We start from the raw sequence: 20,584 nt of genomic DNA, 5'->3' as shown, positions 1-20,584 counted from the left end.
CTGTGTTCTCATCCGTCTCTTCTCCCCAGCACCCCGCCTGCCCACACCTCCCTGTCACCATACTGTCGGGTGTGACATTTCACTGTGTCAGAGACTGTGTGCTTCTCCCACCTTTGAGTTTGCAAACCGCCCCCTATTCACCCCGATTTGGAATTGTGAACAGTGTGATGATTTTGGGCGAGGACGCTTTAGAATTTTTAAATTTGCATAATGAGAGGAGCAAATCACTATCGCCTGAAAGGATGTTTTGTTAAATACTCGGAAATCATTGAGAACGTCACCGATGAAGGACACTGGTCAATTTCCAAACTATTGACAGATTATAGATGCACTACTTCCTCGACTGAATACCGTATTTTGCCGTGTATAACGCACACCCACATTTTGGTGCGCGTCATACACGGGGTTATTATAACCATGGTATGTGATCATTATACCCAGGTATAATGTGCACCCTTATTTTGCCCTCAAAAACTTGGGCAAAAAAAGTGCGCATTATACACAGTAAAATATGGTACTTACTTGGTGTCAAGTAAATCAGTTGTGCATTCTTTGCATGGGCTCCTGTCTCCTGCGTCCTGGACCACCCACAAGCAGAGAGCCCCAATGTTTGTTTATAACTGTTCCAGTCTTGCCCTCCGTTGAATGTCAATGCCATCCACACTCATCCTGTTATATTAATTTTTTTTTCCTTTTTCCCCTTTTTTGTTTTGTTTCCAGTTGTCTAACGGGTTTTCTCACTATAGTTTATCAAGTGAGTCCCATGTGGGGCCCGTGGGGGCAAGTCTTTTCCCTCATTGCCTGCCTGCCTCCCGCCTGCTCCCTCGGGTCACCTCTGTCCACCTTCCAGACTACGCTCATTATTACACCATTGGGCCCGGCATGTTCCCGTCATCTCAGATCCCTAGCTGGAAGGTTTGTGTCTCTCCTCCCTCTCCCTGCCCTTCTCTCTCCTCTCTCTCGTGGCCTCTGGGCTCACCCCCCTCTGTCCCACCACCTCCTCGCCCTGACTGTCCCCTCGCCCTCCTCCTTCCACATCTGCCTTCTTCCTCATAACGCCTCTCCCCAACTGAACTCCCACGGGAGAGTGAAAAAGCAGCAGGCAGCTTCGAGATAGAGGTTCCCACCAGGAGCTGAGATTGCAGAGCCTCCCGTGCTAAACATTGGTTGACCCCAGTTACAGGGTGGGCACCGGTAGGACCTTGCAGGGAAGTCCGTTCCAAGTTCAGAGTCCCAGTGCTGCCCTCCAGGTGGCTGGCCACCTGAGGGTGTCACTGCTATTACCAGGCCCTGGGCAGGACTGTCTTCCTCGCCAAGTTCCCCAGACTTTCCCCCTGAGGCCCCTACTGGGTCAGGATCATTTCCTAGCAAGTCCAACTGATGCCCGGAGGATATTCCACTTTATCTTGAGAGGAGGTCTCTAATTTGCATAGTAGGTCCCTAGGCTGCCAGCATTTTGAGCAAGTCTTCTGTTTGCCCCTCACACATAGTGTGGACCCTCAGACTCCTCAGAAATCTTCCAACTGACCCCAGGGGCCTCCTCCTTCCTACGTGAGGACCTCAGAGGACACTCCCTGAAGTGCCCTTTGGGGCCCAGGTTTCAGAGAGTGGAGCTTCGGCCTCAGGGAAAGTGGCTGCAGGTCCTTTAGTGCCCCCTGGTGGCCACTCCGCTCCAGCGAAGCCGTTTCGGGAAGAGGGTTCTGCCTGGTCCCTGGGGACGCGTCTCCACTGGCTGGGGCCTTCCCGACACCAGGCAGTGGGTCAGCTACTAACTAAGAGTCTCCACAGGCCGCTGGCCTGGCTGTTGAAGATTTTTAATCTGTGGGCAGACAGGAGGAAATGGGAGGTAACCAGGGGCCCCCCCCAAGGGGGTTTCCACTCCCTTTAGAGCCAGGTGAGGGACCAGAGGGGCCTGCAGACCTGTCCCAGCCTGAGCTTCCCCCCGGGGGGCCCGATGCCTTCTGTGGGCCGCAGTCCGCAGGGTCCGCAGCCCTCCGAGTGGGAGCGGGCCCTGGCAGCTGACCACGCTGTTCTGCTCAGGACTGGGCCAAGCCGGGACCTTACGATCAGCCTCTGGTGAACACCCTTCAGCGCCGCAAAGAGAAGCGGGAGCCGGACCCCAGCGGAGGAGGACCCGCCGCTGCGGGCGGCGCGCCTGCCGCTGCCGAGGAGGCTCAGAGACCACGGAGCATGACGGTGTCGGCTGCCGCCAGGGTGACGCACTTTTTCTCTGTAGCGGGTTGGACGCCCCCTAGACCTGGCTGGTGTCCAAATGCGGACCGAGTCAGCCTTGCCGCTGGGGGGACTCGAGCCTCCCCCCGCCCTGCCACTCCCCGCTCTCCAGCTTTTGGGAGACTCACAGGGGGAAAGCCATCTATGGGGATCCAGACTTGTAGCGCTTTCTAGAGCCTGGGTAGGACCCAAGCAAGTTCATAGCCCTGAGCCTGCAGACAGGTCGTGTTCCCGGGGCAGACTAGGAGTGATATCCAGGTTCCCAGTCAAAGAGGGATGCGGAAAGGCCACGGGGACATCAGACGGGGGACTCATGGCCCTGGTGGCTTCTCTGTGTCTCTTTCCTCCAACCTGCAGCCTGGCGAAGAGATGGAGGCTTGTGAGGAGCTGGCCCTGGCCCTGTCGCGGGGCCTCCAGCTGGACACCCAGAGGAGCAGCCGGGACTCGCTGCAGTGCTCCAGCGGCTACAGCACCCAGACGACCACCCCGTGCTGCTCGGAGGACACCATTCCCTCCCAAGGTATGAGGCCGCTGGGCTTCCCGGGGAGCGCCAGGTGAGGAAGGGGGCGGAAGCCCTGGCTACCAGACCGGCTTCAGCACCCTCTGCGTCACCTTGGAATGGCTTTGGAGAGCTGATCTGTCATTGTCGGGTAGCTGCCATCTGAGGACACGGCTGCACTATTGCAGCTTCTTCTGTTTTCCACCATCAGGGTACAGGGTAGTTCCCAATGTGAACCTAGGCGGATGCTGTTAATAGCATCGTTTGTGTTCTAGCACTTTATTTTCCCATTTGATGTTCACAACCACTTATGTAATAAGTATTTTTATCCCCGTTTTATATACATGGAAACTGAGTCTCTGTAAGTTGCTGAAATTGACACAGCTAATCAGGAGTAGAGCAGGAGCTGGCCCCTAAGGTCTGTTAGAGTCTGGAGCCCAAGTTCGTAACCCAGATCCTCCGTCAACCACCACCCCGTCCCCACGGCACACACAGGCCAGCAGGATGGCGATACAGCAGCAGCTAGAATAGGTCTGTGATAGCTGACCAAGCCTCTTTGCCGTTCAACGGCCAAAGCCTTTAAGATAGGGATTTGCTGCCCAGAGGACCATTGGCAGTGTCTGGAGACATTTTGGGCTGTCACAACTGGAGGGGGTGCTGCAGGCCTCCAGTAGGGGGCCAGGCATGCTGCTGAACATCCTGCAATGCACCGCACACCCCCCTTACCACCTGCAGCAAGGAGTTCACCCAGTCACGGGGCTTGTCATTCAGAAACCTGCTCTCATCTGTAAGCCTCCCCCCCCCGTGACACCACTTTTTTGAGAAAAGGTGAGCACACGTCATTGATGGAACCTACTTTGTACCTGTTTTCAGGGATCCATTGCCAGTAGCACACACCTCATGGACTTGTTATAAGGGAGCTGGTAGGGTCTGAGGTAGTCTGGTTGAGGTTTGTTTCTCATGCTGAATTCTGGTCTGGAGGGTTTGTGGGATTTCTTTCCACGCCCCATTCCTCCCAGAGATGCCTGTGGGTAGCTCCACCTCAGCCTGGCAGTTCCACATTTGTCACCTCTCCCCAGTATTTCAGTGTGTGCCTACCACGGCCAGCACTGTTCTGGGGGCCCCGGGTCATATCAGTGAACAGAACGAAGGTCCCTGCCTAGTTCTTCCACGTCCAGTTTCTGAAGACAGCACAGAGGCCCAGGGGAGCCCTGGGGCAAGACTGTGGCTCCTTGCCTCCTGGACCTTTTGTCCACCCAACACAAAAGAATCAGAAAGCAAAGCCTGCTGCCGTGGAGATTCCTAATCAAATCCTATCATCAGTTTCAGATTACGATTATTTCTCTGTAAGTGGTGACCAGGAGGCAGACCAGCAGGAGTTTGACAAGTCCTCCACCATTCCGAGGAACAGCGACGTCAGCCAGTCCTACCGGCGGATGTTCCAAGCCAAGCGCCCGGCCTCAACTGCCGGCCTCCCCACCACCCTCGGACCTGCTATGGTCACCCCAGGGGTTGCCACCATCCGACGGACCCCTTCCACCAAGCCTTCTGTCCGCCGGGGGACCATCGGAGCCGGTCCCATCCCCATCAAGACACCCGTGATCCCGGTGAAGACCCCAACCGTCCCAGACCTCCCTGGGGTGTTGCCGGCCCCCCCGGATGGGCCGGAGGAGCGGGGTGAGCACAGCCCCGAGTCACCGTCTGTGGGTGAGGGCCCCCAGGGTGTCACCAGCATCCCCTCCTCACTGTGGAGTGGCCAAGCCGCCGTCAACCCTCCCCTTCCAGGCCCGAAGCCAAGCATCCCGGAGGAGCACAGACAGGCGATTCCGGAGAGCGAGGCTGAAGACCAGGAGAGGGATCCTGCCAGCGCCACTGCCTCCCCAGGCCAGGCTCCAGAGAGCGACCCTGCAGACCTGAGCCCGAGAGAGACCCCGCAAGGAGAAGACATGCTGAACGCCATCCGCAGGGGCGTGAAGCTGAAGAAGACCATGACTAATGACCGTTCAGCCCCTCGCTTCTCTTAGGTGCATCGGAAATGCTGCCAGCGGGGAATGAACTGTTTCATTAATAAGACCTAATTTGTCTTGATCCATTCCAATCTATAATCAAACAGATTTTGTAGGCAACTCAGAATACAGCTCTTTTGAACGTACTTGACACCTTTAGATAAGAATTAAAAGCAACATGTAACTGACATGACCTTGATCTTTTAATTTGTAAATATTGACAATTTTCTTTCTGCACATTTTAATCTTAGCTTCCCTTTTAATTTTTCTGAAGGTGCCAAATTCCATTTAACTTTTTTACAAGTCTTTGTAAAATTTTAAATGCATAAGGGTGGGGGGGGCTCAGGGCAGGGGAACCATGAAGTAGTTAACTTCAGAAAAAAGGGGTAACTTTTTTCTTTTCTCTCTCTCTTTTTTCCCCTGCAAGCTTTTGTAGATGCACTGTAGTTAGTAGTCTGGCTTAGAAGCAAATTCAAGTTATTTTAATGTACAAACAAAATGGTAAGGGGTAAAAATCTTCGTTTAAATATACTCTGTTCCGAATGAGCAAAGCAGTAGTAAGAGTTGCTGAGCAATATGCAGAGGGAAGAGAATCCAGAGACGGTGGACTGTTGGGATTGGGGGGAGGGCCATGGGAGGGGCACACTTTCAACATAGCCGATCCTGTCACATTTAAGAGTAGCCTCGTAGGTTGAATTTCTAGTAGCTTCATGGTTAATGCATCCGAATAAGCCATACTGGATTGCAGTGTTTGTTTCTGTAGGGTGTTTAAGGAATTCCTTTCTCCCACGATTCCTCTCGACTGCACACAGCACCCACCTCCAGTCCCGTGCATGCTGCCGCCACCAGGTAGACTAGAACCCCACTTCAGTTACTCGTCCGTTACACCTGTTTCCATTGAATCCAGTACATCCGAAAGGGTAAGGCAGTTTCAAAAATGTGAAAATACTTAAACATGATAGCAGGGAATTCTTAGATAATAGCGAATGCCTTTTACTTAACTGTGCCCAGCAGGCTGGGCACATTGGAAAGCCCAAATATTTTGACAAAACTTGAGTGGATTTAACAAGAGTAACCAGCTCAGAGTCCAGCAACTTGCCGATGTGTTTACCAATCCGGGGGCTTGTTTTTCTTGATTGGCTTCATACTAAACAATGGAGAGAGGATTTCTTTTATTGTCACTCGGAATCTGACCACTAGACTGTCCCTTTTTTTTTTTTTTTTTTTTTGGGTATTCTAGGTAATGTATTTTGGAATGGATTTATGTCTTTTCTTCTTTAAGTGAAAGTTAAATTTGTTATAATGCCTATCCCCTAAAGCCAGCAAGGATTTGTAGATTTAGAGGGATTGTGTTTGGAGAATACAAACAAGAAAGCAAACGCCTTAGCAGTTGGGTCAGTTGCAGGAGCTCCCTTTAGACGGAAGCCGTCAAGAGGTAGGAGCCCGGTGGGTCCCACAGACCCTGCAGGTTTCTGTTGGCTTGTATCTTCAATGACATAATCTTATGCTTTAATACATAACTGCATTGGATGTGAGAGTAACATACCTGTATAGTCACTGTTCTATATATTAACATGTAACACTGCTGTGATTGCTCAAGGACATTTTATGTTATGGCTTTAAAGCAAGGGCATGATTATTAGAAACTATTTAAGCTTTTTTTTTTCCTTTGAAAAACAAGCTCCTTTTACAGACTGTAAGCAACAGTAGTGCCTGTGGTCTAGCCCACCAATCTTGACGACTAAAAGTAGCTGATGCATTGTGCATATGATGCTTGAGACGGTTTTTGCAAAAGCAGAAATCACTACAAGGTAATCACAATAGATAAAAGTGGTATTTTAAACCTTTGAGATAAATGGATGTGACTGTACCTTGGTACAGCTTCTCACTTGTTTAGTTTTTAAACGTTAGTAATAATCTGAAGAAATTTAATATAAAACGTTGCCAAATTCAATGTAGAAAGAATGTGACGAAACACCTTGGGTAGTCCTGTTTGTGTTTTTGCATATTGTAAAAGCAGTGTCACAGCTAAAAATAAAGAAATCGTTTCTAAGGTAAATTATTGGTGTTTAGTTGCTAGTTTGTACTGAGAGTTGACCTCTCCCTGTGCAGTTTTTTTTGTTCTAAACTTGTATAAATAACAATTGTGTAATGTGTTTCCCTTCTACCTTGTAACAATTGCTTCAGTCTACATTATAAATAAAGAACCACTAGAAAAAAAAGTTCTGTATTTCACATCTTATTGGTCTTCATCAAATGCTAGAAAATGTTCTGAGACTAAGCTTACTTAGAAAACCGGCAACACGTTCTTTTCGTGATGATTTTGAGCCTGACGGACGCCAGTTCCTGAACCGATCACTGAATGCAGCTCCGAAGAGCTGTCAAGAGCCAAAGGCAGCTGGGTCTGCTCGGCCGTGTTTAGAGTGGCCTTACCTCTGAAAGGAACTTCTTCAAACGTGTAGGATCCTGCTGTGCCCTCACCTGTGAGTCCGCAGGCAACCCAGGCTATGGCAGAGGAAGCAGAGGTGGAAAACAGCCTCTAAAGTCACTGTCACAACAAAAGTTTCACCCCAGACCGGACCCCTTAACCCCACTCATCGAACTTCCACTTCAGACAGGACCCCAGAAACTCCAGGCTTATTTGTTGAATGTGTGTCTCTTAGAAAAGTTGTCGTTTAATTGAAACTAAAATTCCACCACAGAATCTTTAGAAAACCAAGACAGTATCGTATCGTAAGTCCTTAGTATTAGCATACCCTCCCTCCTCAGCTCCGTGTTCCCCTAGACACAGGGGCTAAACTCGGCCCTCAGCGAGTCTGTTCAGCTCAGTCTGCACAGCAACCCGTGTAGGCTCCGCTCTGCAGCCCCCCTTGCTGACAGCATGTGCTATCTACAGACTCACTTAATGGGGAAGGAGAGAACGCATCCGACCAGCCACACCTCCCACACTTCCCTTTATGCGCACACCCGTAAGACAGTGGCAGGTTACTCCTCAGACAGAAGAACACATCAGTCACACCTTGTTACTTTTATTAGGGCAAGTGCGTATTTCCTGTAAATCGTTTCACTTGCAACCACGGCCAGTGAGGTGTCTTCCCCTCTCGTTCTCTATGTGGGCCGCTCCCGGGGCCTGGTCACAATGTGCCACCACAGAGGGGGCAGATCACCTTCCTTGCGGGCTGGGGGCAACGCTTCGGTGCTGGGACCACCAGCCAAGGTTTCCTGCTGCAGCTGCTTGACCTGGAAGGGGCAAGGAAGGAGCGGTTAGAAGAGGAGCTGGACTGGAGTCCACTGCAGCGAAGCTCTGTTCCTGCCGTCTGTCACGTTACACACTGTCTGAGCCTCACTACCGAAAGCAGTGTATTTTTATACACACCTGCTTTATTTTCATACCCACACCCTAGCTCAGGAAAGGCATTCCCAAAGCCTCTCCCATTCTTTAAACAGCAAAGCTAAGAAAACAGCCCCCATCTGACCTTATTCATTAACCAAAACCACAACAATTACTGTTCCATTTCACCTTGTTATGTACCCCCTCCTGCATGCCTCCCCCAATAAAAATGAATGAATGTTTGTGTCTCAACTAAGTGTTCTCCAAAAGCATCATTATGAAATCTCAATTTCATACATATTAAGGATGTTAACTTTAAAGCCTCACCCCCATAGCAACCAGGACAAGTAACACAAAACCACATGTAAAAATGTGCTTGGTTCTGCCTGATGTTGCCCAGCTACCCCCCAGTTCTGGAACCCCCAGGACTATCATGGTCCTAACAGCGGAGGAAACCTAGAGCCCCACTTTCAGAAGAACCACTTCTGGGCCGTGGTTAACCGGAGCCTCCAGCACGTGTGCTGTCCAGTAACGGGGAACGGGCAACAGCAGAGGAGGAAAGTTTCTGTGGCGGGGAGGCAGTGCAATAGCGATCAGCTGCAGCACGAACCTGCAGCTCGCCGTGAACCGGCACACCCCCAGTTTCCACGCGCTCACACCAAGGCCTCCGTGCACGCTTGGGGTCCCAAGCCTCCTCTGAAAGACGTCCTCCTCCACCTATCCCCTGCCTCGTCAGCATCATCAGCTGCTCCCTCGTCCCCAAATCTAATCAGCATGTACGCACCATTGTTTCTCGGCTTAGGAAATAAACAATCCCCTGGCCTCCAGTGACTGTTGTCAGCAAAACTTCCCAAGAATCAGCTCTCCCTCCTGTCTTCTCTTCCTTACTTTCTGCTCACTGCTGTCAGCGTGATTAAGTCCTCCAGAGAAGGGTCCAGTCAAGCCCACGAATGCCCCTCCTGTATCCAGACTCCTTGGACATTATTTCCAGTCCTCACTCTGCTCCCCCTTTTAGCAACTTCCAGCAAAGATGGCTTGGCCCTCCATCCTGAAACACTTTCTCCTGGACGTTGCGCCACACCCCCAACTGCCCCTCCCCCCTGCCGGAGGCTCCGAAGTCTCCTTCTCCTGACCTCCACAGGTGGGAATGCCTGCAGCTGTTCTCTCTCTCTCATCTCCCGCAAGGTTCTCATCCATTTACAAGGTTCTCATCCATTTCCGTGGCTTTGAAAACAACAGTCAGCTCACAAATTTCTATTTCAAGCTCAAAGCTCTCCTTTCAGGCCCAGGTTCCTGTATCCAATGTCACCTACTGACATCTGCACTTGATGTCTCACAGGCTTCTCAAATTTAACATTCCTCAATTTAACACTTAAAACTGAGCACCTGACCGTCCTGACACCTGCTTCCCCCACCTTCTCTGTCTCAATCAACACCATCACCAAACTCGGTGTTAAAGCTGAAAACCTGGAAATCATTCTTGAGTTCTCACGGTCTCTCACCACCCCAGCCCCTGCATCCAATCAACCTCCATGCCCCTCCAAACCATCCCCTGAACCCACCTCACTCCACACCCACTGCATCCACCCTGGTGCTGCCTGTCAGAATCCTGACCGAATTGCAGTAACCTCAGATCAGTCTCTCCACTCCTCACCGTACCCTCTCCAATGTGTCCTTCACACTACAGCAGGACTGAGCTGTCAGAAACGTAAAGCAGACATCATATGATGACTGCAAAGTGTGCAAGGCACTGGTGGAGAGGGAGGGTGAGTGATAACAGGGCTCAGCGTGGAGGTCAGGTAGAGGACTGAGGAGGAGGGGGATGCCAAATTTGAGACCAGAAAACCCAAAAGACCAGGCAAGACAGCGTAACCTGTTTGGGAGATGGTTGTGAATGTTACATTAACTCACCTAGAAATGAAGTACGTGTGAGAGGCAAGGGGCCAGGGTAACTGTCATACCTGGACTCTGGACCTCCTCAGCGGGGAACAAAACCTGAGCCCCTTCCGGGTGTTGACCACGTGGGCCGAACGATATGGTAAAACGCAGGGCAGGCTCACCTCTCGCTCCCAGCTTTCCCTCCGCAGTTTCTTCCACTGCTCTCTCTTGGCAAAGTAATCAGGATACATTGCCTTCTCCGAAGGATGCCAGTCATCTAAGCACCACTCAGGAACCTGTCCGGAGAGAAAATCATGACGTCATCACACAAGGTACAGTTACATACCACTGATGGGTCCTACACAAGACACAAATCAAGGTGCATGGTGATAACCTCTGCAAGGCCCAGACTGCTGCTGACTCCAGGCAATGAACGGCAGAGGACAAGCAGGCACCAATATAAAGAGAATGCCTTACCCGCGGCCTGCAGGCCACACGTGGCTCGGGATGGCTGTGAACACAGCCCAATGCAAAATCATAAATTAACTTAAAACATTATGAGATTTTTTGTGTGTGATTATGTGTCACAATATGTTTAATGTGTGGCCCCAGAGACACCAACAGGTTGGACACCCCTGCTTAGAGTGACACAGCCTGGGGTTGAAAACCAGCAAGGTCAGGCCAGAAAGAACTGGCATCATTCTGGTTGTTCCCTAAACATCGAATGGGTTTACATTCTTTGGGAGTATCACCTAGAACTTCTCAGAAATCCAATCCAAGTTGGTTTACCTTCAGGTCCAAAAATGAGTTATACCAAGTAATTTAGCACCCTGCTTTGCCAAGAAAGGTACTACAAGCTGAATTTAGAAAAAAAAGTCTTATGTCATCTGGGAGAGAGAAAACTGACACCTGAAGACGTGTCTACGACCGTCAGGGAAGCAATCTCGCTGCCCCTAAAGGGTAAGTGGACCTGGGGCCACAGAGTCCACCTCTCAGAGCGCAGCTGCCCGTGCAGACCTCACCTACCTTGTAACACTCGTATCTCTCGTAGGAGGTGCCCCCAGGAGAGTCCGGGAAGATGTATGGCTGAGGATGCTGGTTGTGCCAGAATTCCTTCTCCGCCTCTCTCAGCAGCTGGGTGGCCTTCACCATATCCGTTTCATTCTTATGTTCTTCAAACCGAGCCCTCAACAGACATGCAAAGTACCGGTATTTGTCCCTTAAACCAAAATGATTTTGGATATTAGAAATGTTATCTACATGTCCAGATCTTCTCCATCATGTTTGAGGTTTTTCCCAAAAACCTCTGAGAAGGGAGTGGAGGCCTGGCATTCAACCCAGATGACAGCTGGGTTGTCATGTCACCTTGTACTACACCTAGGTCATGGAAAAAAATCTATGCTTTATGACTATGTTCTCAGGCTGGCCTCAGAGGGATAGAGGAAAGAAGAAGTTGTGTGGGAGGGGAAGAAGGGGTGGGACGTGAAGGTAGTGAAATGGGCTGGGTGGAGCTGAAATGAGGAAAGCTGATGGGAAGCTGGAAGACTGCTGATTCGTTGGACTTAAGACACCTGTTTTCATCCTGGTTTGGCCACTGACCAGCTACAATGCCCTGAGCAAGTAACTCTCTATGCCTCTAGGTCCTCATCTGTAAAGTAAGGCTCAGCAGTCCCTAACTCCCAGAGTTGTTGTGAAGACCTGGGAAAATAACGCACATACTACTACTGTTAATATCAGGAACGAGGTCATGAAGACAGCTATTATTCAGTGAGCGCTGGAAAGCGTGACAATTGCAGTTTTAGGCACTTGCCTTTATTTCATTGAACCGTCATGCGGCCCTCCGTGCTGGGCACTGCATCCTTAGAAAACTGACGCCTAGGCCAGAGAAGCAATTCTTCAAGTTCTCGCAGCCCAGGTCGACGAGGTCTGGACTTGAACCCGGGTCTATGGGCGGACCCCGTGGGCCGAAGGGCCGCCTTCCCAGTCCGTTCCCTGTGTCCTTGAGACGCCCAGTCCCTCGGGGGCTCGGCCTCCGTGGGGGTCCCCAGAGTCAGCTCCCCCCGCCCTGGGTCCCCGTCCCCCACCTGTAGATGCACCAGGACTCCAGGTGGCGCAGCGCTCGTTTATAAAGTCGCAGCACCTTCTGCTGGTGGGTCAGGTAGGCCACCGGCGCCGAGAACGCCATGGCGGCCCGCTCACCTTCAGCGGCCGCTGGGGCTCCCGGGAAACGGAAAGCCGGCGGCCAGGGGGCGGGACGGCCGGAGCCACTTCCGCTTCCGCTTCCGCCTGGTGGAGACCGGCACCGCAGTCATGAGTCGCTTCAAGTTTGTGGGTAAGTTGTTTTTCCGATCCTTGGGCTTTTTTGTCTCCTCCCGGGCGTCGCTCGCCGGGGCCAGGAGGCCCAGGAGGCCCAGGAAGGGGTTTTGAGGGTTGCAAGGGCTCTCAGGGGAAGGGGCCGCCGGCGGCTTCTGGGCGCCGGTCGGGTTCTGCTTCTCTGTCGAGGTGCTCGCTTCCAGGCGTGCTTGTTTGTGCGAGTTCCCGAGTGGTGCGGTTGTGATTTGTGCTCCTTACCATGTGTGTGTAGTGTTCAGTGACAAGGAAGAAGGAAGCTAAACTACTAAAAAACAAACAAACAAGAGGCCAGTCGCTGTATTCTCCTCTATCCCACGTGCACCTGCCACCACTTACCTCTCCGTGGCCGCGAGAACCGGAGGGGTAAGAATAGTTACTCCCCGGCACTTAGGGAGACCTGGGGGACGTTGTGAGAGCTAGGTCGGGAGTCCAGTGTTTTGGTGAGCTTAGTCTGCTGTGGAGAGAGTGGAGCTTCTTGGCTAGTTGTCTTGTGGATTTGTCTGTTTGCTACGCGGTGGTGTCTAGCTTGTTCTCTAAAGTCCTGTATTTCCTGTAAACTTGGAGTTATGTCTAAAGGCAGAGCAAGTCTAAAACAATTTTAAAATGCTGTTTCCTGTCCCTTTGTGTTCCTACATCATAGGTGACAGGGACGTGACATGCCTAAACAGTGAGGTATTGTTAGGGAGGATAGACAGTAAACCAAGGCAGGGAGGAGGAGGAGGATACGTGTCTCACCCACTAACTCAGCAGTCCTCAGCCTGCCCCATAATATTGCCAGGTGTTCCAGCATCACAGGACACACCAGGCTAGCTTGGGTAAAATTCTATGTATCTGTATTCAAATTCTTTGAAACTGTATTCATCCCAAGGCCTGGAAGGCGGGAAAGGGTCCATAGTGCCCAAAGAAAAAGCCCATAAAATGACTTTGGTTAATTGCCTTACCTCTGGTCACTGTCTGCTTTAAGAGGGAGTCCCTAGTGCGTACAGGAATAGCCTATCAATAACTTTGGGTAACTGCCCCAACTTTAGTTAACTGCCGCCTATCGTGGATCTGTTCTACAAGATGACCAAATGTAGTCTAGAGCAAGGTAAGGATTCGGGCCAACAAACCACCACACACACCTACGTTTGGGTAGTCATGTCTCCCCTGGGGAAGCTGGCACCACCTTCACCTGTCAGTCAATATGTAGCCTCTTCACCTGTGTGGCACCAACTGTGTAAGTCCCGAGAACATAGGACCTGATGCTCGTGCTGTCCTCACCTTGCTTTACGTTGAACCTGTGTCTTTCACTTCCACCTCAGCAAGGCCTGTTCTCTTCCATGAGAATGTATCATTGATAAACCCCGGCTGACATGCGAATAGACTTGCTGATCTGTAATTCTTTACCGCGTTGGCAAGAACCACATTTCTCCTGGAACAGTATCTGTTTAGAGATGTGGTTTTCTTTTGGTTGCAAACATCTTTCCTATTGTTTTGAAAAAGAAAACTCATTAATACTGGAAGTGTCTTTTAACAGTAAAGCTGGTACTGCTTTTAAAGCCAGCCAGTAAAAAAAAATCGTACATTTGAATGGATGAATTCTTATACGAAAAGATCTGAATAAGTAAGGTGACGTGCCACTAAACATATGAACCCCTCAATTGCCCCCCTTTTCCCCAAATCAGAAGTAGTAATTTTCCACTTTGCCCTTCCTTTTAAAAAAAATCAGGCCATTCTCACTCCTGTCTCTCATTTTGTTAGTTTTCCAAGTTGTTTATTATCTTTGGCTGGAGCTGGATAGAAATAGATTTTCATACAGTATTTCTTTACTGGTTTTTGAGTTGTGGAAGAAAAGGGGCCACCTATTAGCCAGGGGGTGGTCGGAAATTAAAACTTTTTAACTAACAGTGGTTCATGGTGGGTAGTCATGTCCTAAGGCAGTTATTTTTCCTAACAAAGGTCAGTCCTCACCTCACCTAAGTCTGTGTGTTGTCTTTTGCGTATGGAATAACATACCTGGTAAACATGCCTTTGCAATAACAAGTAGTTTTTCTTTTCCGGACCCCTGTGCCTGCTCTTTCTCGAGTGCATTCAGCTCAAAGTAACCGACATGCCAAAGCTGCATATTTTGGGATGGCATTTCTCAACGCAATCAGCAAACGTAAGGTGCTGGAGCCTATTCATGAAAGCATAGAAAGCAGCTCTAATAGCTAGCTGAGGAATACACTTCAGACAAACTGTATGTCAAAAAGAAAAAGGTTTAGGGCTATAGTCACGAGAGTTTCTTGCAGAAAAGGGAAGAAACTGGTGGCTGTGCAAGATACCCTAAAGCCGAAGGCTCGTGTGGGTCCAAAGCTGAATACAGACCTTGGAGGTACACTGTGGCCTAGGGCCTGAGAGACTGACCTGAGTGGGGAAGAGGCAGGATGTAAGAAGTGGGGTCCCCTGGAATTGGCCTCAGGGTGAGTAAGCTTTGAGGAAGGATTTAGCACCCGTTCCTGTTCGGATTGGGACAGAGACTTGGAGGCTTCATAACTGAGCCTCTAAACTAATCTTCAATTCACTTTTAAAATTCATATCAGAAAGTTTACTTGTTAAACTGGTTTGCCTTGGGGTTTCCTTTGTTTTTCACTTCATTTTCCAGGAAAAGATTGCTTTGCAAAAATCCTTCCTTTGCTGCACAAAGGGGAAATGGGCATGAGATGCAGGCCCATTTTGCTCTCCTAATAATCATCAATAGTGGATGACTAAACTGACCCCTGTGCAAGATTATTCTAGAGCAGCAGTGTCAAACTCATTTTCACCGGGGGCCACATCAGCCTCGCGGTTGCCTTCAAAGGGCCAGAATAATTTTAGGACTGTATAAGTGTAACTACTCCTTAACTGTTAAGGAGTTGACATTACATTTGGCCCTTTGAAGGCAACCACAAGGCTGATGTGGCCCCCGGTGAAAATGAGTTTGACGCCCCCTGCTCTAGACAGAAAGTCCTCTCTTCCCTGGGTTTCCTTTCCCAGTCTGCCCCTTCCCTATCTTATTTCCTTTCCCTGTGGAAAGAAAGTAGATACCGATTTCTTGTAATCTAGGCCATTTCCATTCCACTGAATTTGTACTCGTGGTATTTGATAGTTTGTGTGTTGACAGCCTTTTTTAAATCACTGAAGATATGCTTATTGATTTTAGAGAAAGGTAAAGGGAGGGAGAGAAACATAGATAGGTTGCCTTTCCCATACATCCCCGGGACCAAGCGTGCAACCTATGTATGTGCCCTGACCGGGAATTGAAGTCATGACTTACCGGTTTACAGGGTGATGCTCCAACCAACCGAGCCAAACCACCAGGGCTGTTAACAGCCCTTTACAGGTGCCTGTTGTGAACTCAGTTCCCACCCTCCATCACAGATCGCTGTTGCAAGTCTTAGAAGTTTTCTGCAATGTGCCTTTTCTTGTTTCAAATGCCTGAAATACTCTCCACCATCTCTTGAATTATCCAAACTCCTGTTCATCTTGCAAGGCCTGTCTTAATGTTGAAGCAGCAGAGCTCACTGAGGGCCAGCTTGGCAGAAGCAGAGTGAGAATATACTGAGAAGAAGCTGAAGCTCAGCAAAAACAATGTAGGGTCTGCTCCCTACCCCCACCACAAACTTGGAGATTTTCCTAGAGCTAAAAGCTGAAGGGTGTGTATTTCAAATAAAGATGGCCTTTTTATTGCCCGTGGCCATCACACTCTGACTTCATGTCTCATTCTTCCCCTTGTTCTCTTCTACTTTACAGCAGGATTTATCGAGGCCGGCACTTGATAGTGTGGGTTGGATAAACCTTTGTTGTGAGAGGCTATCCTGTCTCTGTCTGCCCTGTAGGATATTTAGCAGCATCCATGGCCCCAAGCCTAGATGATGGTAGCACTCCCTGTGTAGTGACAACTAGAAATGAATATACATTGTGTGTACATTGCTGAATGCTGGGGGCGGGGAAGTGAAAAGAAGAGAGGGGCTGCAAAGTCACCCTTCATGGAGAACCACTGCTCTACAGGCTCAGAGTTTCTTCCAGTCTTTGTACCTACACACATCTGCATGCAGAGCGCCTTTTGCATTAGTTTTAGCTCCAAGATTACCTCTTCTGTGTGATAAGCTCTTCTCGTCACACTGCCAAAACTGTTATTTCCCCCTTTTTGTGCTCCCATGCTATGTGTTGTGTTCTTTAAAATGAAAAGCCAAGGTAAGAGGCAACGAGAGTGAATTTGAGTCCCAAAAGGATTGAACTTCCGGGCAGCACTGATAACAGGCAGAAAACCTAAAAGTGTTCCAGTTATGGGGTGAAGGTAAGGAGTACTTGCGAGAAAGGGATGGGGATAGAATGGAAGAAAGGAATTTCCCTTGGTGTTAATGAGCCAGGGAAGGAATTCTTGTTGGGCCAATAAGCGAAGTTATTCTTTAGCTACACGTGGTGGTGCTAATTCTAAAGATGTCAGGATTTCTGCTCTCCCGTTAGCTTTGTAAACGGTTGTTTGGCCCAGCCCAAAGGTTACTTTGTCCAGTTTAAACCTTCCGAAGGTTGGAGAAGTAAGATGTGCAAGGCAGCTCCTCCAGGTGGCAGCACTGACTCTTTTAAAGGGGCTCCATTTATGTTATTTTCACAAAACCATTATGCTAGGTTCCAGGGATACAGCAATGAAGATTAACATTTTGTGCCTCGTGTTGCTTACAGTCTGCTTATTATATCACAAATCATATTGTAGTTCCCATGTAGACTAGAAATTTCTGGAGGCCACGGGCCAAGTGTTGGGTCTTACTTACTCCTGTGTTCCCTCACCCCTTACCACAGGACTTGGCACAGAGCTGTTCCCTACAGATATTTGATGGCTAAAGGAAATTAATAATTTATTCTTCTTTCTGCATCTGCACTTGCATTATCCCAATCCAGGCTCTCTTCACTGCAGATAAGAGCTCTTGCCTGTTTCTAAAGGAGGTGTACTGACTCCAGTTGCTCCCTTCAGCTTCTACCCTCCACTCCATTCCGGACTCCAGAAGGAGGTGTCCAGGATGCAAATCTTACTCTTCTCCTTTAAAGCCATCAGTGCTTCTTGTTGCACCTGGTATTTTAAAGACAGTCACTGTAACACAGTAGAGTCTGACCTCTCCCGGTCACTCCTTCCCTGCACTCTTCTCCAGCAGCCAGGATGGCCCGTAGTTCTCCATGGTCGCTGTGCTGTTTCACACCACCGAGGCTTTGCTCCTGCTGCTGCTTCTGTCTGCAGTTTCCCCTCTTCTGCTGGGCGACTCTGACTCAGCGTTTAAGATTCAGCTCTTTCTGGAAGTCTCTTCTGGGCCAGCGACCAGATGAGGTCCGGTGTTCCTCTTCTGTGTCCCACAGTACCAGTGCCTGCTTTTAATATTTCTTAACTGTCTGTTAATGGGTCTGCCTTCCCAGACCCCAGGTCCCTGACAGCAGGAAGTCTCTCTGACTCATCGCTGTATCATGGGTGTCAGACACAGTGATGGACCAGCTGTAGACACGCAGATTTTGTCTGAGTGAATGAATGTGAGGATGGAAGGTTTAGTAATGAGCTTTTATTTAAGGAAAAGGTTTCGTATAGAGGTTCTTCATGATTCATCATTTATTTTTGCTTTCCACAGATATTGGTATCAACTTGACAGATCCTATGTTCAGAGGAATTTATAGGGGGGTTCAAAAGCACCAAGGTAAATGTTGTATTAAGGTAAATATTTTTGTCTGTGAAGATGAATTGTCTGCCTTGAGGAGATCTAGAGAAGCATGATCTACTCCTACAATTGAAGTATTAAAGAACTTTTGCATCTTGGATAAAATTGTAAACAAAGTTTAGACATGTAAACAAAGTTTACAATTTGGTGTTTTGGTGTTTTACAACACCTATGAAGTTACATTGATTAACCTTGATAATGAACACTTATGAAGCACTTATAACAAAGTGTTAATCAAGCCCTTATCTATAGAAGTTTATAATTTGGAATATAGAACTTTAACCATATGCACAAAAGCCAAACCTTATTTGGTGTTTAATCTTTCCAGCAATTGAACAGTAAGGCACATAATTTAAAGATCATGTACAGTGGAACATGAGTATAAGGCCCGGTTTTCCTAAAATATGTCCGCTGGGTGTCTCAGTGGAGTTGTGACTTAGGGGGCGGTGCGCTGCATTCCACCTTTCCCTGGCTTGCCTCTCCCCCTTTCCAGCCAAGTCCTGCTGAACAGGTGGGAAGAGTAGTCGTACCTCCAAGGTTGATGGAAAACTTAGCCAAAAGCGAAATGGTTTCTGTTTATCACATCAAGTTCGTTTTCAAGGCTTATTATGTCAGCTAGGTGACTAAGCAGGAAATGATGATGGCAAGTTTTTGAAAGCAGAATTTCTCCAGCAAACTAGCCTGTGCATATTGCCTCAGAAAATTACTATATTTGTTACAATGTAAGTGAAAACAGGAAAACTTGGTTTTGTGGTTTTGGATGATAGAGAGTTGCACGTAACAGCAGCTGAGTCAGAAGTTAACCTCACTGCACTTCTAGGCGATGCTAAGAGAGAGCTCTAAGTATAGGGGATGTTAGGTGTCACTAGAAAGAAGAAAGATAAGTGTTAGCTTTCCTCTAACCCTCACCTCAAAACTTCCCTTTTCTGCTTCATTTAGACATTTAAATGACATTGTTTATATAGTACAGTTAGAATGCTGAACAAATTATATTCTGCTTTTGTTGCCTTTTAGCACTTAGATTTCATGCTTCGTACTCTGTATATGAATGTTTGTATATGTGTGTTTATGAAATAATTTTCATAGTGATCAGTATCAGTATTACTCTAATTTATAGTAACTAGCAAGACTGGCTGTCCTACTTAGTATACATTCAAAGTTGATATTCTTTGTCTCAAATAAATTTTATAGCTACTCTGGAATAGTAACTGAATTCCAATCACATTCACTGTGATGCTTAAATATGAAAATAAGAGATCAGTTTTTATGATGTAACTGTTTAATTGTGCTGTTCATTTATCTCAGGCCTCTCAAAGCTTAGTAATCACTATTGATCTCTCCAAAAAGTTTGTTACTTGGTAATAAATTGTAGGGAAAAAGCAAAAAAAAAAAAACAAAAACCCACTGTCAGAGAAAATAAAAATTAACCTTCCTCAGTGGGAATGGTAATTAAGAAATACAGCATTAACTAAAATTTAAAAATAGGTGTTATGTTTTGGGGGACATTGTGGGTATACCCTGAAAAGCCATAGTAAAAATAATTTTAATGAGTATTTTATTTTTATTTAAAAAAATTTACCAACATTTGAAATTCAAGGCAAGTGACATAAATCGTAAGGAGTGCATTTATCTTTAGTTTGAAACTTCTGAGTTTTGTCGCTTTCCCCCTTTTGACCAACAAAATAAAAATATAGTTAAATGGATAATTTTATCTAGTTTGCCTCATACAGGCATTTTTTCTTTTTTTTTTTTAAAGGTTATCACTAGTATTATTATAGGATAAATATTCATCAAATAGTATTGACTTGATTTTGATTTAGTAAATGTGACTATATAGATAAGTGGATATTTACTTACTGGACTTTCTTACTCTGGGGTTCAACTTTTACAGATGACTTACAAGATGTAATACAGAGAGCTGTCCAAATTGGTGTTAAAAAGGTAACATCTAGTTCTTGATACTCTTGAGATTTGTCTAAAAACTAAGTTTTCATTAAAATACTGCAGCATACAAGGGAAAGAACCAGCATCACACTTGGCTCTTTTTTTTTTTTTAAATCCTCACCTAAGGACATGTTTCCATTGATTTTTAGAGAGAGAGAAACATCGATGCCAAAGAGACACATTGACTGGTTGCCTCCTGAATGTGCCCCAACTGGGGATTGAACTTGCAGCCTAAGTACATGTCCTGACCAGGAATTGAACTGGTGACCTTTCGGTACACAGAATGACGGTCCAACCACCTGGGCCAGGGTCACACTTGTCATTTTGAGTGTATATTGTTAATATGTAACATTAGCAAGTTAATGGTATAAAATATATCAAAATATTCTGTTCACAGCAGTTTAAGTGACACAGACCTCATGGGTAGTTAGTTCTTCCATACAATCAGAAATATGATAAATAGCAAAATGTCTTTGAAATTTTTTTTAACTATCTCAATTACCAGCCTTCTAAAGAGGCAACTTTAAGTACATTTTATGACATACTGTAACCTTTATTAAAAAGGCATATCTGTCACCAAGTCTAGTTTTTATAGTTTGGGTATACCATTTCAAATAACTGAGGACATTTTTACTTGTTAGTA

The 20,584-nt window shown here is 47.6% G+C and overlaps 3 protein-coding genes across 23 annotated transcripts in view; 2 read left to right on the top strand and 1 right to left on the bottom strand.

The window, feature by feature from the left end:
* MTSS1 (MTSS I-BAR domain containing 1) overlaps positions 1–6,796 on the top strand; it is a 133,435-nt gene extending 126,639 nt beyond the window's left edge. For 4 of the 13 annotated variants that reach the window (XM_036031397.1, XM_036031396.1, XM_028533539.2 and 1 more), the window contains 4 exons: positions 721–915; positions 2,041–2,214; positions 2,590–2,752; positions 4,055–6,796. In XM_036031397.1, the coding sequence (XP_035887290.1) occupies positions 721–915; positions 2,041–2,214; positions 2,590–2,752; positions 4,055–4,755 (1,233 nt within the window). In that variant the 3' untranslated portion in view covers positions 4,756–6,796. The remainder of the gene's footprint in view (positions 1–720; positions 916–2,040; positions 2,215–2,589; positions 2,753–4,054) is intronic. The other 9 variants (XM_028533543.2, XM_028533549.2, XM_028533545.2 and 6 more) reach the window with 4 other exon arrangements.
* Positions 6,797–7,750: 954 nt separating this feature from the next.
* NDUFB9 (NADH:ubiquinone oxidoreductase subunit B9) lies at positions 7,751–12,189 on the bottom strand. Its single transcript, XM_028533853.2, has 4 exons — positions 12,031–12,189; positions 10,973–11,165; positions 10,129–10,242; positions 7,751–7,977 (listed from the first exon to the last, which is right to left on the bottom strand). Exons 1-4 carry the CDS (start codon positions 12,129–12,131, stop codon positions 7,846–7,848), a joined length of 540 nt encoding a protein of 179 aa, XP_028389654.1. The 5' UTR covers positions 12,132–12,189; the 3' UTR covers positions 7,751–7,845.
* TATDN1 (TatD DNase domain containing 1) overlaps positions 12,150–20,584 on the top strand; it is a 30,685-nt gene continuing 22,250 nt past the window's right edge. For 5 of the 9 annotated variants that reach the window (XR_004904439.1, XR_004904438.1, XM_036031408.1 and 2 more), the window contains exons 1-3: positions 12,150–12,278; positions 17,911–17,976; positions 19,889–19,938. Coding sequence is in view for 4 of the 9 variants with exons in the window: in XM_036031408.1 (XP_035887301.1) it covers positions 12,257–12,278; positions 17,911–17,976; positions 19,889–19,938 (138 nt within the window). In the remaining 5 variants the exon portion in view is untranslated. Of the gene's footprint in view, positions 12,279–17,905; positions 17,977–19,888; positions 19,939–20,584 lie in introns of those variants that run through there. The other 4 variants (XM_036031403.1, XM_036031404.1, XM_036031407.1 and 1 more) reach the window with 4 other exon arrangements.

This window comes from Phyllostomus discolor, chromosome 7 (assembly GCF_004126475.2).
Source record: "Phyllostomus discolor isolate MPI-MPIP mPhyDis1 chromosome 7, mPhyDis1.pri.v3, whole genome shotgun sequence".
NCBI lineage: Eukaryota > Metazoa > Chordata > Mammalia > Chiroptera > Phyllostomidae > Phyllostomus > Phyllostomus discolor.
Note: the sequence above shows the minus strand (reverse complement) of the source record. Positions and strands in the feature narration are given on the sequence as shown.